This window comes from Oryzias latipes, chromosome 14 (genome assembly GCF_053564925.1).
Source record: "Oryzias latipes strain Hd-rR chromosome 14, Olatipes_Hd-rR_3.1".
NCBI classification, from domain to species: Eukaryota; Metazoa; Chordata; class Actinopteri; order Beloniformes; family Adrianichthyidae; genus Oryzias; species Oryzias latipes.
Window position 1 is genome coordinate 5,541,488 of NC_136250.1, and position 15,696 is coordinate 5,557,183.

The 15,696-nt window shown below is 36.7% G+C and overlaps 2 protein-coding genes across 6 annotated transcripts in view; both read right to left on the bottom strand.

The window, feature by feature from the left end:
- Positions 1-11,377, bottom strand: part of fnip1 (folliculin interacting protein 1) — a 33,967-nt gene extending 22,590 nt beyond the window's left edge. For 2 of the 4 annotated variants that reach the window (XM_078930968.1, XM_020708664.3), the window contains exon 1: positions 2,847-2,985. In XM_078930968.1, the coding sequence (XP_078787094.1) occupies positions 2,847-2,854 (8 nt within the window). In that variant the 5' untranslated portion in view covers positions 2,855-2,985. Of the gene's footprint in view, positions 1-2,846; positions 2,986-11,116 lie in introns of those variants that run through there. The other 2 variants (XM_011483169.4, XM_004076107.5) reach the window with 2 other exon arrangements.
- Positions 11,378-11,823: 446 nt separating this feature from the next.
- On the bottom strand, positions 11,824-15,054 carry LOC101165494 (uncharacterized). Of its 2 annotated transcripts, none has more exons than XM_011483168.4 (8): positions 14,846-15,054; positions 14,595-14,698; positions 13,525-13,810; positions 13,297-13,431; positions 13,172-13,211; positions 13,011-13,036; positions 12,842-12,873; positions 11,824-12,745 (listed from the first exon to the last, which is right to left on the bottom strand). In XM_011483168.4, the coding sequence occupies exons 1-8, from the start codon at positions 14,940-14,942 to the stop codon at positions 12,353-12,355; spliced, it is 1,113 nt and encodes a 370-aa protein (XP_011481470.1). In that variant the 5' UTR covers positions 14,943-15,054; the 3' UTR covers positions 11,824-12,352. The 2 variants fall into 2 exon arrangements, with proteins under 2 accessions (XP_011481470.1, XP_004076154.1); XM_004076106.5 differs by having other exon boundaries at positions 13,297-13,434; positions 14,846-15,053.
- Positions 15,055-15,696: the final 642 nt, after the last annotated feature.

The following is a 15,696-nucleotide window of genomic DNA, read 5'->3' on the forward strand; positions in this document are numbered from 1 at the left end:
AGTATGACCCACTTTTGTGATCCTCTCAAGGGAACTGATATATAGATAGATAGCTGTCAAGTTGTTCTTTCTTTTTATAGCATGTTTTAGCGCTTAATTGCCAAACAAGTCTTTATGCCAATTGGCGGTGCAAGAAATATATCGTCTTTTAGCGTCCTAATCCAAGTGTTGGGTATAAATAGTGTACCTGCAGAACAATGTATTTTTTCAACAACAACAAAAAATAATGTAATAGTTTTAATAGAAAGAACGTACACAACTTTTAAGAAGAATGCTCCAAACTGTTCCAATGGTTCAAAGTCAAGTATGGGTTACAAATGACCCTGATGTAATTGGGTAATTTTTGGATTGTTTTAAGCAGCAGTTTTGTCATTACAGACATGCAGAACATTTACACCATAAGTGACATTAAGGATTATAAATTACAAAAAAGCCTTCCAGCCAGGTTTTGAAGTGCAAAGGTTCAAATTCAACAATGTTATGTACTTTTGTCTCCTTAATATTGTTGGCGACCTTTTCAAAGTCATTCAATGAAAATTAAACGTTAAAGAGCAGCCATACAGAAATGTTTTTGATTTAGTCAATTTTGTAGACAAATTGACAAAATTATTTAAAAGTTATACATTAGGGTTTTACTTGCATCCTATTCCCAACATAATCACCTTTTCTCTTCTCAAACCATCTCAGTCTGCTTCCCTGCATTCCTCCCCAAAATATCTAACATGAGCTGTTCCGCTAATGTATTAATTCATGATATGGTGCAGAACTTTATGGTCTCTAATATAATGTCAATATTACAAGAAAACATTCACCAAATGTTTCCCCAGTCTTCTTATATTCTTTCAGCTCAATGAGCCAACATTTCCTGAATGTTCAAAGGTCTTGATGATCCTTGTTTTTTTAACATGATTCCATTCAAATGGTTGATAACGGCGACACGTTTCTGTTATAAATGGATATTTGAGCACTTTACAACTTCTGAAGTTAGTTTCTTTTCTTGGTTTGTGTCTGAGGAGAGAACAGGACCTTCTCCTAATCCAAGTGTCCTGTGTGACGTCCTGCATGCTTGGTTTACATAATGGACTCAGATTACACAGCACATGGATTGAAATTTTGCTCATTTTTGAGCATACACTTGGTTTGACTACTTCCTCCCACGACCCTTACTTTTTAAAAGTCTGTGTTTAAACTGTATTGGTAGCTACTACATTAGAATTTTAATTTAGAAAAAAAAAAATTTCAGTCATTCATTCATCTTCTAAACCTGTTTTTGTCCCTTTCGGGAGTCACTGGGCTGCCGGAGCCTATCCCAGCCACTCGTGGGCCAAGGCACGGTATACTGTAGACGGGTCAGAAATCTGTCGCAGGGCCACAATCACACACCCATGCACACTCACAATTTAAACAATTTAGAGTAACAAATTAACATATGAAGCATGTTTTTGGATGGTGAGGGGAAGCTGGAGCCCCAGGAGAAAACCCCCATGTGCACGGGGAGAACATGGGACCTGCATCACCGCTTAGCTGTGGTGGAGTGGTCCCCGCCTGTGATGTTGCATTTGGTTGTCTATGCGGCTGTTCACAGGGGGGGAGGTTCCAATTACCGGTACTAGCGTTTCCCGCATCATGTTTTTGTGCTCAGCATATGTTTTACAGCCTATTTTTCATTGTCATTTTCCATCAGTTAGAGAGTGGGAGGTGTGAAAGGCGTGGGGGGCTAGGTACGGGGAGGGGGGCCCTATTATTTATTTATTTATTTATTAATGCTTGCTTGTTTTTATATTTTGTTGTTTTAATGTAAAGCACTTTGTGTTATATTTTTATATGAAAAGTGCTTTATAAATAAAGTTTGATTTGATTTGATTTGATGTAAACACCACACAGAAAGCCCCCCCCCCCCCCCCCCCACACACACACACACACAAAAGAGAGTCATTAAATTGTTTATTTTCAGTTATTTAATTATTATAGACCAATCAGGAAACCATTTATACTTTAGGCATTTTAATAAAAAAAAAAAAACTCTTTTCAGCCACAAAAAGTTATAGTTTAAAAAAAGCAAGAAAAGACAAAGTAAGCAAAAAATTAAAATGAAATAAAAAACTTAATCCAGCTAATGTGACTGACCAACCAGCAGTTAGTTAAACCAGCCTTTGACTATAATGATAATGTGGCACTACGAACAAAATGTTATGCCTAAAGGCGTACTATATAGATACAAAACATCTAAAAGAAAGACGAGGCGGAAACAGAGCAAGGGAGGAAGTATCCATCAGTGAGTGTGTGACAGTCACAGCACAGATAGAGGAAAGAGGGGAGTCATTCACAAAAGTAGCACATGACTTCATGACTGTTACATACTTGCACTGGTCTGACCTCAACGGTTTTGGGCAAATTTGGACAACATTTTTCGAAGCTCAATTTCTAAAGAAAGACTTCTTGTTCTGACTGACCTGCTGATCTTAAACATTTGTAATAGCCCAGGCAGCTGTGACAGATTTCAGGAGGAGAATGATAAAGCGACAGCTGTCGGGCTTATCTGAATGGATCTTTGAAAACCACAGACAACTGAACTTGGCTCCACCCAAAAATCTATTTGTCAAAAACAAAAGACATGCTTGTCTACAATCCCAAAAAGCCGCATGTCTGCAACTGTCAGGATGAATGTTGATCATCCGATGGCAACTGCAGACAAAAACATCACTCCTACATCTTGTAGAGAACTGTAAAGGCTGCGCAAATCCACAATAAGGAACCCAAGGATGGAGTGTGGCTTTAAAACCTCCTTCAACCAACATGCCATATATCCTTCCATGAATGCATGCAACAATAATACAGACTCCTACCTGAGCATGATGGCGAATTTGCCAGTCTTTCCTCAGCCCTCTCCCTCTCTATCCCTCTTGCCTCTCCTCTCTCCACCTCTACCAGCCAAAGCAAGGACTAAGAATAGCGGTGGACTAAATTCACACAACAACATGAGACTATCAGGTGATCGCAGCAACACAGTGTGCGCTGGACAATGCAGAGGCTACAGCACCAAAGCCGGACTGCTGACAGTCAGAAAGTGCTGTGATAAGAGTGTGACAGCAGGGATCTGATTGTGTTGCTTCTTGATCCTTTTTGTTCCTCTCTTGCTTGTTTACCCTCTTCTGTCCCCCTTTGTCCTTTAAATGAACAATTCTTCCCATTGACAGACAAGTGTTGGAAGACAAAGGCAAACAAAAGGGTCTAAACATGACATACCCTTTTCATACACATTGATTCCTTCAAACATTCTTTTTTAGACTGCTAATTCCAAATATGGGGGGGGGGGGGGGGGGGTAGTCACAAAAACTAGAAGGATGGTGTGTGGAGCACTGAAACTTTTCACACGCCTCCTCGAGGTGCGAAAAAGCTTTTCCCCCAATTACTAAGCTTGAAGTTTATGCTTTTATCAAGTGGTGATCATCATTTACAAACATGCAGATTGCATAAAACTCTTAAATGAAGAAACACCTAAAACAATTGTATCAGCCATTTTTAGTACTTTTATGCAACTTCTACTTATCTTAATGTTTTCAAGAATAATGAGATCTGCAATAAGTGTTTGAATATTCAATGCGCTAACAAAGCCTTAAGGTTTTTTGTTTTTCAGCCTGAAGCAAACCCGTTGGAACAATACGGCTCCAAACTTTAGAAACATGTCTATATTTTTTGCAAATATTTAAAAAAAATGTTTAAGCATTTGAATAGTTAAAAGTTACTTTATTAGAAAATTGATCAAATGAAAGTTTGACAGAACACCAAATTATATTTGCCCCATGCAAATCAAATTTAGGAATACATGTGTTTGAAATAGTGAATGCATGACATTGTAAAGAAAAAATATGTCTGATGCATTCAGTGCCTGCTATCGCACTAAGTGGTAGATGTGATGTTGTTACATACTGGCAGGATTGTTAAAACCACAATAGCAACAAAAACAAAAACATGAAAAGCTGAATTACAGCAGCAACACCCGACTTTTTTTTCTCTGTAAAGTGTCTAGTCTGAATAAAAAAAAAAAATTAAGCAGCATCTACAGTTGCAGAGCTCAAATCTAAGCATGACCCGCTCAGAGTGTCAACAAAGATGTTTAGTTTCCTCCTGATGGCTGTGAGACTGACATCAGCCTATACTGGCCTCACAGAGTTTCCCTCCACAGCCACTAGGACATCTGTGCAGGATTGGGTTTGTCCATGTGTATGTGCATGTGTGTGCGTCAGAGACATAGGGACGGTTACATAAACATCCTTTCAGTCCAATTTGCGTGACCTTCATTTAGTCTTTGGGGCAAAACATTCAGCAAAGCCCTGCAGCTTATGGGTCCATCTCTGTGGTGTTTATAGCATTGCTGTATTTTCTTTTCTTTGATTAAACGGATTTCATATAAATACATCCCTACATCAACGATCAACAGTTGCAATGGTAAATGGTAAATGGCGTATACTTGTATAGCGCCTTTCTTCCTACAAGGACAAAGCGCTTTACAGTCACAGACCCATTCACCCAGTCACACACACATTCACACACACAGTCACACACTGCATGCATCTACTTGCAAACTTTGTATAAAACGTGAGACTGTGCTTGATTTTAAATATGAAGGGCTCACCTCAAAATGCTAAAACACAGACTACGCTGCACAAGCTGCATGTTTAAAAAAGGTCAAGAGAGAAAATAAACATTTATAATAAACTCATGAGGGTACGTGTGACAACTATGGGTGTTTCTTAAGGGACGATGATGGCAAATTTCTCAAAAACACGATAGCTCTGTCTTATCCAGTTTCTCAGTCAATGTATCACATTTTTTAATATAAACATGAATCTGAAATGCATTGAAGTGCATTTCAAGCCAGATTTATCTGAATTATGAACATTTACACACTTGAACTATTTGACATAAGTGACATAAAGAAACCTGCACGAGACAGACACTTCACTTTTTTTTTTAATTTAGGAATAAAAATAAGAGACTAACAGATCCCTAAACTCACAGTTTCCATGAATAAGTGTCAAAGCAGAAAAACAGGACATACATTTGGTCAGACAGCCCAGGTGACATGCTTATCTTAATCTTAAAGCACCTGACTGCCAGCATACTTTGCAGAATTAGGAACATTTGCATTCCAGCAATCACATGACACCAAGAAGGTTAAGATGCCTCAAGAAGTTTCTGTGCAAACAAGCTGTGTTGTGTTTCACTCTTTGAGGTTGGCTCAGACTTTGTGTTACCACTCTGAGATGCGGTGATGAAACCCCCTCGCATGTAAATACAACAGGAGGAGAGATGACAATGCCTGATGGGAATCTTTTAAAAGGCATTCTTAGCATAAAGGTGACTAGTATATCTTTGTTAAAAGACAATTCTTAGTTTCTATATATAAAAAGCAAACCTTTTTTGTTTTTCAAAAGTTTTTCTTGTTATCTAAAGAGTACACTTTTCCTGTATAGCAACTTGTGAATCACAAAGTCATGAGACAGGGAATGATGGGAGTGCCAACAAGAGAGCATGACCGAGTCTCGTACACAGTCACATGAAAAATAATTGAGTTAAAGCTATTTTGGTGTTTGGTCCAAGCAAAGCGCTTTCTGCAGGGAAAAATATTTGATCACTATAATTATTAAATGTATTCCTGAGCTTTGAAACAAACCAAGTTTAACTATAATTCTTGTTTTCTCGCATTCGTACGTTTATTAAGAAATGTACTTAAGTCAACAATGAGTTAGACAAACAATTTAAGTTTTTCTTGTACATATATTTATTTTCTCATGTTTGCAACAAAAAACGAGTAAGCAGTTGCAAGACTTTTCTCTCATCCAATTGAAATCAAAGATTTGCATAAAGATTTTTTTGCTGAGATAATCTTGTGCTCAAAAAAAATAATAAAAACAGCTTTAACATAAAAACAAAAATCAACCGGATAATAATAAACAGATCCAAGGCTTCACCTGGACGTTAACTTGACCGCAGATGTCAAGCTATACGCCGTGAAGCCGACTGCTGCCAGTTAGCAGCAACGGCTGTGGCATTAAATAGGATTAAAAGCTTCTGGCAATTCATTATCCGATAAGGATCTCCTGCATGCAGTTATGTAATTTCAGCTCCGGTCAAATTTCTGAAAACCATCGTTGATTTATTCATAATCCCACAATTCTTTCAAAATGGCTTTTTCCCCCCCGACAAGTGAATAACAGGGGTTGTTTGCAGAGTGTTCGTTCTGAAAGCAGGTACCAAAATATGCATTTGGAAAGTAATTAGAAAAGAGATTGAGAATATTTGTGCCGTGCTATGAAAGACTTTTGCCTCCTTCTCCGCCCTGCCAGTGATAAGCAAAACTCTTGAGCTGAAAAATCTGCCATAGAATAAATATATTAAATACATTTGGTTTTGGCTCCCTATAGAGAAAATGGAACATATTTCACTTATGAAATCTGACATTTTTGTATTTTCACAGCATTAAATAAAAACCAATTAATCCAAAACAATCTGACAAACTGAGCAAAAACAAAACCAACACCCTTTTTTGCCATCTTTAAGGAACATAATATCACCTTAAGTCATTTAAAACTAGTACAGTGTAAGGTGTATACACTCCCCATTTGATTTGTGGGCATTTTTTGTAAAACCATTACCATGACCCTGCAATTCCGAGAAGGCCGAGTATGACCACTCAAAAAAGTCCTGATAAGAACCTGATGACAGCGATCGTCTTTATAGAGCATTGGCAGAGGTACAGCAGTCACACAAGTCCACACGTGCAACATAAAGCTTAAGCACAAACCCACTCGGCTTTAAATATGCTTAGTAATAATTTAAATAAAATTAAAGCAGCCATGTAATATATTAAAGTTTTATTTGAATAAATTGATTCAGTAGAGATCTGACATCTCTTTAGAACTTTTAAGGTGTAGAAATTTGGCTTTTATCCAGAGCGTTGTTCTTTTTTTTCATAAACATGACCTGTTAAAATGACCTATATCCTGCTTTGCTTAAGCCTTTCAGAGTAAACTATATCCATATATATGATAATGCATTAGCTTTGGCCCACTAAAGAAGGATTTTTTATGAAATAAGAGCCATTTTCGCAGCCCTTTTTCCAACCTGGAAGTAAGACGGCTCGATCTCTGAGGCACCGCCTTTCGCTCCTTTTGGGTGCCGCCCATTTCATGACATCGACCTAAAGTAGGCCTCAGCAGCGTGTCTGCGTTACACCCATGAAAACAAACAACGTCCGAACTTTTCCAAAGATGCATGTGAAAATAAAATGAAAGCGTTTGGTCGATCACCGTTAGCTCCACTGAGAAAGTGGGTGTGTGAGTGTTAGCCTGGGGGCGGTGCTGGCAGCACAGACGCTTCCTGGAAGGGCGGGGCTCACTCTACGTCACAATGTGAGAACCCGCTTGTTTTCATGGGTTGGGAGGGGCTGGTGTTTAGAGCACAGGTTTTTAGAGGAGTATGCAGAAGTGCGTAAATGGGTCAAATTACTGCTTTTTTGTTGTTGTGAAGAATGAGAACTATAATACACCTAGAAGCTCAAAAAAGTTGATTTTACATGGTATAGGACATTTAAATGAAAATAAATTAAAAGCATTGCTCCAAATTGAGCTGCTTATGGAATAGAGGTCAGACTTCTTCTACTATAATAAGACCACTTCTCTTTCCATTTATCCTACAGTATAGAACAAAAATTCAAAATAATCAATAACACATATTGCAAAAAAAAAAAAAAAAAAAAAAAAAAGTTATGTACGAATCACTTTTGCACATACACAATAGGATCTGATAGAATTCACCAATAATGGATGATAAAAAATAAATGCTTTTAAAAGTGTGTATTAAAAGAGGGGTCTACTTAACCCAACAGACACACAGGTTACAAAATATGCATTCTTCATTAACATCCAAAAGTCTGTCTTTGCTTATCCAGCTATGGCTGTGACCACAGCCATGTGATCATTCCAGAAACATGACAGGCCCAGCTTGATGAAAACCTCACATGACACACCACATTCTGAAACCATGTAGTAGGGGAAAGATCCTATTCCAGTCAGGAACCTGAGAAACGTCTTCTCCTGAACCATCATTAATGAAATGACCACTATAAATACGTTCCATGCAGCTTAAAACTTTGCAAAGCCTTCTGCAATGTCAAGCATTTCTAAATGTGGACAAGTATTCTGAGAATCATGTCGTTGCTATTAAAAATATAAAAGTTCACGTAGTTGCAATTATGAATTTTGCATCAATAAAAAAAATAAATCTCCAAAAAAATAATAATAATAAAGTTCTGCGTAATTTTTGAACATCTAAAAATAAAAAAAAGTTTTTTCCTTAAACATAACATAAATGTAAAAAGTTTTTTTATTATTATTAATTCCTGTGTATTGCTTCTACAGACTCCACACATTTCAGCACAAGCTTATTTTTAAGGAGCTGCATGACACAGGTCAAGAGGGAGGGTTTCCTCAGCAGGCTCCCGTGACAAGCAATCTGAGTCGCGGCACTGGAGACCGGCTGCAGATGAGCCAGAAACTCTCGGCGTATCGTACAGTACGCTTTCCATGGCTCAGGAGTTGCAGCTATGGAAACAAGAGAGGCTTTTAGGCTTTACTGCAGGGTGAGCCAACCCTCTACCCTCTGTGGTATTTTGAAAGCCACAATGATGCGGTCCGATTATGTTTTTGGTTGTTGACGCTTAATGTAGGGCAGCAAGATGTGAACAAAGACTAAGTTCAGTCAAACTTATTTGTGTGATTGTATTAGATGTTCTAGTTCCTTTATTCAGTCAGACTTAGGATTCAGGTTTGGAGTTTCTAGGACAAAGTGCCAGGAACCTCCAAATAACTAATAATAACTAACCCAGGCTACTTATAACAGCATTTAAAACAGATTTCTCACTGGTGACTGAATTAACCTGAAACTTTCTCCAGTCCAGCTGTTCCTCATACACATTCTAATGAAAGATACTTTAAAAAAATGTATTTTCTTTAACTCGGAAAACATTCATTCAGTATCCCTTGTATGTAAAACTACACTAGTCATAAATATTAGCACCCAAGTGTCCTTTCCCTACTGTCTATAGACAGATTTCTCCCCTTCAGAGCCATTTCATGGTTGATGAATGGGGGAAGCTTTAGCCAGAGGTATGAAGAGCACAGCTGACCACAGAGTTAACAGAACCGCCTGCTGTCTGTTTGCTCTAGACTGATGCCAACCAACACCAACTACTAAGCCTAATTACACATTTACACATGCGTCACTTTTTTTTAAATCACCTTTCTGGCCATCAGATGTGCTATAGCCCATGCTGGGTAAAGTGCCAGCAGCCTAACAAGAAGATGAGCTTTCATGACCACAAATAATTCACAGTTAAAGGACAACATGCGACATTGCCCAGTAAAAACGTAGAAATTCAAAGATTCCCCATTCAAAGCATACATTACTCTCATCTAGAAGGTGTGCTAGACTATCCTAGACTATCCTAGAAAAATAATTTCGGTGTAGTATTTTATCAAATACAGCGACAGTAATAAAGTAAAAGTCAACTTTTAGTTCTAATCAACTCAAACATGACATAACTTTAGCAAACTATAGTACAGACATCACTTTAGTCCAAATACATTTAGTTCATAATCCTAATTCAAAAATATATTTTGAAATACTTTTTTGAAAGCAGTATTAAAAATATATGAACATTTATTTTGCAATCTGTTTATGCACGAATGCAGTGGAAAGCAATTTTTGATTACTTTATTTTTACTAATAGATAGTTGTAAAACATACTAGATTTTGCCTCAATAGACACTGCTTTTGCAGTATCTGATAATAGGAATATAAAATACATCATTAAAAAGATAAATTAAATTATTAAAAGGTAGTTAACATCAGCAGAAATAAAACAAAATAATCTGATATGGGGGAAAAAAAGGTGAAAAGGCATTTATTTTCTTTTTCTGACCAAATATGGATCATTACTGGTTAGGGAAAACAAAACAAAGCACTGCAACATGAGAATATTTTTTTTAAAGATTTGTATACAAGCAAAATACATTTCTGAGGTGATGCTCCAGCATTTTTTCTTTAATTTTTAAATGTACAGTTCCACAACCCTTTTTCATATAACTAGCGATTTAAGAGTAATAAAAGTGGAGATGCAATAAAATATCAAAATATTTGCATATAATAAAGTTGCTTTTGCATGAAAAACATGTTTTTATTGGTGTAAAGCAATAGTCACTTTTAACCCAGACAATTCTGGTGGAGTTCTTTGTGTCTCAATTTCTAAAAATAAATAAATACAATGAAATTGTTACAAGTTTTGCTGTTTTATTGTGCATTTATATGTAAAAGAGGTCATTTTGTCCGTTTATTTCAAAGTGCCATCATATATTCGCAAAGGCATCCCATGTGAGAACTGTTGGTTCAGAAGCAGATCCGGACCGTCAATTCTGCATCTCCAAACGGGCCACGGAAGCTTTCACATGTCATCCGACAGAGCACACTGTGTCCTCCCTCTATCAGACCGAAACGGCGGAATACAATATCATCTGTGTACTTTGCTCCACGTTCAGCAAAGATGAGCAACACGGGAGAGGGTCTGCGCTGCCCTGCACGCGCTCAATTACTGCCAAAGACACAGAAAGGGAGGCACGAGGAGAAACAAAGGAAAAAGAGCGGCACACTGCTCCCTTATAACTTCTATAAGCAACAAACACAGACTCGCTAAAAGCTCAGAGTTTGTTTTAGCTACAAAATCACGTCATACACGGAACAATATTGGTTTAAATGTTTGGGATGAGATCGATATTGAGCCAAGTCGCACCAAGAAAGCGTGTCCTGCAGCTCGGCTAGTTGTTAGCATTAGCATGCTAGCTTCCCGCAACAACAGTCACAACACGTATCCCACGTACTTTACTTTACTTGTATACAAAGAGGTGCACAGGGGCTATTTAGAAGCCACACTTCCTAAACATTTACCACCCGAAGTTATACTTTCTTACCAAACAATACAGTGAATTTAATAAATAAATAAATAGCGCACACAACATTACACACACAAACCCCGAACAAACACACACAGGACAGCTACCTGAAAGCGACGTCTTCTTTGCTGCATCTAGGTGGTGGCGATGAAAATGCATTCTTCTTGTTGAAAAGTTTGTGGAAAAGAGTTGGAGGCATTTTGTTCCCACAACGAATTCGGCACGGATACCCGTTCTTTTCAAATCCACAAGCAAATTTTGTTCCTTGTAACTGTCTCCATGGGTGTCAGTCATATGACAGGCATTAGTCACAGGAGCACCTTGGTAACCATCTACATTTTCCTGATTGGCTAACCAGATACGGCTGCTACTACAAACTACGCGATTGGCTTATATTTTTGGACTGGAACCACGTGACCACAGACTTTTCCGTGTTGATGTTTTGTCTAGAATCGTTACGTCACTAAATTTAGTCTTTTACACCGGTTGAACTTCGGACAGAAACATGCTATAAATTTAACACTTATTTCACAAATATCCTTTTAAAAACAAAACAAAAAAATCCTAAATTGTACGTATACAGTGGAATACATTGACATATATATTAATGTTTACAGAACGTAATTTAATTTTAAATAGTTTTTATTTCACAGTTGTAAATTATACAAAAGATGAAGGTTTTACTATTTTGACTAATTTGCGCATTCTCATTTTTATCAAAAAGACACCTTTCAAAAATGTAACAACCTGATATTCAAAGGATTATTGAAAAAACATTTATAGAATTTTGAATATTAAAATAAAAACGTTGGCATACGTTTAACACGTGTTATATTTATTTTTATTTTTTAAAGAGGACAAGAAAACTGATACAGATGCGCCACCTAGTGTTCAACATTCACAACACATTTGGATTACATGCAAACATTAAAAATACAGGCTCTAACATTGTTTTTGCTTTATATAATATGCAGATACATTAAAAGAGGTTACAGAAGAAACAAAGCTATAGAAACACACATTACATATTAAAATATACCCACATCTTGTATAGTTTTATAAGGTTTAAAAACTCTTATTAGTATGTTTATTTTCTTGATGTCCTATACTGAAAAAGAAAATACAAACATTTACTGTTTTGAAGGCATTCATGTTTTATATCAAACTAATTTATGAGCTAGTTCTCTTTATTTGCCATTGTATTTGTTTTATTAATTTATCCATGTCTTCTAAAGTCAGAGTCATTTCTCACAGAGAGCATGTTCGTTCCAATCATGTTTTTATATTGTCATTTAGGCAAAAACTATGTTGTGCAACTGTACACTGTAGTATCAGAGTTAACTTCAGGTTAACTCAGATCTGCTTTTATTACGCAGAGGGCTTTGGGTGCCTACAGTAAAAGGAAAATAAAATGAGCACCTAAGTTTTGCACTTCTATCTCTCATGTTCTGAAAGAGAGCATCCATGTCAGCGTTGCTGGTAAAGTCAAAGAACATGGTTTTCTCAGTCTCAACAGGCCTTTTTGGGGTCACCGTTATTTCTTTTTTAGAGCTGATTTCATCCATTTTGGGCGTCTGTGCATCTGGTTTCGTCCGCTCAGAAACTCGGGATAGTTTCCGGATGGTGTCATTTATGCCTGAAGGTGATGGAGCATGTTTTTCTTTCAGAGGCTCAGAAATGACCGGGCTTTTGAATGATACCCTTTTTCTGCACACTATGGGCCTTCTCCCAACAAACTAGGGCAAAAACACAATTATTCAACTGCTACTGAAAAAACACAGTTGATTAACAAAAAACATTTAAAATGATGAAGTAACACATATTTTTCTTACATCTTGTGCAGGTTTCATCTCCTGAGATTTATCTGTAGATGCAGATTACAAAAAAACATAGGTATAATTTGGTTATAAAAATGGATTTAATACTATAAAAACAGAGAAACTTATAAATCATGTAGCTTAAAAATATTTCCTAAATTAAATGAATCAATTTGTATCTTACTTTCAGTGTGAGTTTCCTTCTGGTAGCTTTGTAGGGGGGGAAAAGACTGGTTGATTAAATATTAATTGCACAACAGCTTTCTTTCCAAAGATGTCAGCACTGAAACAACATTTAAAATCATTTCATAAATTTTTTAATGCAGTATTAATATATCCACTCACCTGCTCTCACTGTTCTTTTCAGCAACGTGTGTGGATACATCTAAACACAAAAACTATTGTAATTATTGAATTCAAGTTGAAAAAAAGTTCAGGTTGTCATTTCAATATTTTTTTCAAGTTTTCACCTATAATAGTGGACATGTTGGGTGGATGATACGTGTGGATGCTCTTTGAATGGCTTTCATCCAGCAGGGTAGAGTTTTTAACATTACAGATAATCCCAAGCATCTCCTCTCCATTAAGGAAAGTCTGTGTTTCCACTGCTGAAACAAGCCATGAAAAATATGACAAACTGTCCAGAAGAAACACAAATATTTCTGGGTAGATTTGAAGCCACACACAAAAACCACTACCTTCTCTTCTGAAAATCTCTGGGGAGGGATAACTGCTTAGGTTTGTCGAGGTAGAGGAGGATCTGCTGTCGCCATGCTCCTCTGAGTTAGACGTTGAGCTTGTTTCCATGACAAAAGATGTGACACTTTCTGGAGTGTCTCCAGCTCCAAAAGACTGAAGTATTGGAGAAGCTTTATTGCTTGCATTGCTTGTTTGCAAAATTTTTTGACGGTTAATAGGAGTTGCAGTTTTTTTACAAGGTTTAAAGCATGACACTGAAACGCGATGGAGAGGCGCAGTGTTGGCCTGCAAGTACAAAGAATAGTAGGGAAGTCTGGAAAAATAACATGGCAACTGTACACGGTCAAATTAGAACTGTTCTAAGCAAAAAGTAGGAAACTCAAAGTTTATTGGTTATATCTATTACATCTGTTACATCTATTTTATTAAGTATACTTAAGTATAAGTCAAGCAATACCATAGACTATGTGCATGTAGTGTAGGTAGTATACCAACTAAATACTTCTTCAGACTTAATTGGAACATTTTACGTTTACAATAAATTGATAGTATTTGAAAGTAAACTTTATTACCCCACTTTTAGTGCAGACTAAGTATACTTTTAGAACTCTTGGAAAAGACAACTTTTTGCAAAAGGTTCCCTTCCGAAAAAATTAGTACACTTGATGTTTACTGTATTAGGTTTACTTAGGTAGGTATAGCTATAGATAATACATGTGGTGTAGGAAATACGCTCAATGAATACTTTTTCAGACTAAATTGGAACATTTCAAGTTTCAAATATATTGATAGTATATGAAAGTAAACTTCAATTATACTACCTCACTTTCAGCGTAGACTAAGGATTCTTGTAATACCCTTAAAAAGACTATTCTGCAAAAGATTGATTTTAAAACAAAATACAATAGATTCTCAATTTCTGAACATTTCTAAAATAGACTCAGTTTTCTTTTAATATTTAATATTAATCTATTAAATATTGAATATTTTTGTTTACTTTCTCAATTAAACGTTGTTTATATTTCCAGAGTTAAACTGGGAGTTGGTGCACTTTATTTTGCAAACTTACCAACACTGCGCCTGCGCGTCGACCTGTGGAGAAACTCGTGCCACCATCTTCACATTCCTCCACTAAAGTGTCAAAATGTTTGTTCGGAAGAAGTCTCCTATTTCCTGAAACAAGTGATGTAGTTGGGTGTGGGATTACAACAAGAAAAACAACAACAAAAAATACCTGGGGGGGGGGGGAGTTCAGTGAACGACGTCATTTCCGCTTAAGATTCAAAACTTCACGTTAGGTCTGAAATGTTTGTTTCTTACGGTCTCGCCTCCAGCGTGTCGGTTTCAGTGGAGTGTCTCTTTTTTTGGGGAAGCCACTGTCACGACGGAGTCTAACCTGGCGTCGGTATCGGTCCATTTCAATTTTTTATATTATTTTATCACTCAACTCTAGATTTTCCACTTGGCGACCACACGCTTGGAGACAGGGCTGTCGTTGTCCGGCGGTTGCCTGGCAACCGAGAACACCTGCGTCCACTATTTAATTAGATGACTAAGTATTGCATGAGATTTTTCTTCTTTTTTTGGTGATTTTTTATCAAACAAAACAGGTAAAAATAATACAATCTATAATACAACTGAAAACACCAAATATGTAAATTTAAAGATTGCAGGATCACCTGACAACACTTGTGTGTACAAAGCTGAGGGACATGTCAAACAAAAAATACATATTTTCATCTTTTAGGCAATTTTTTTCAAGTCACAATAACTCCAGGAGTGTGACTGTGAATCATTCAATATCGACCATCTCTGCCTTTACACCATTTCAAGTTTTTCTTAGAAACTAAAGAAAAAAAGCTACATTTTTAAGTAAGGGGGGGGGGGGGGGGGGGGGGGGGTTGTGTTAAATACTGTAAAATAACAGCACCTAAAATAGACTTTTTAAAGTATTGGAATTATTAAAAGGTAATATAAATAGAACTCTTTATCTCCTTACAGAATATCAATGGAAAAACATCTATACATATTCAAACATGCTTGAAATTCATAATATGATGAACATTATTTCTAAAAAAAAAAAAAAAGCCCAATTTGGATTTTTTTTAAATAAGAATGATAAGATGTCAAACTTTTAACACCAGATACTAGATGGAAAAAGCAAACAACAC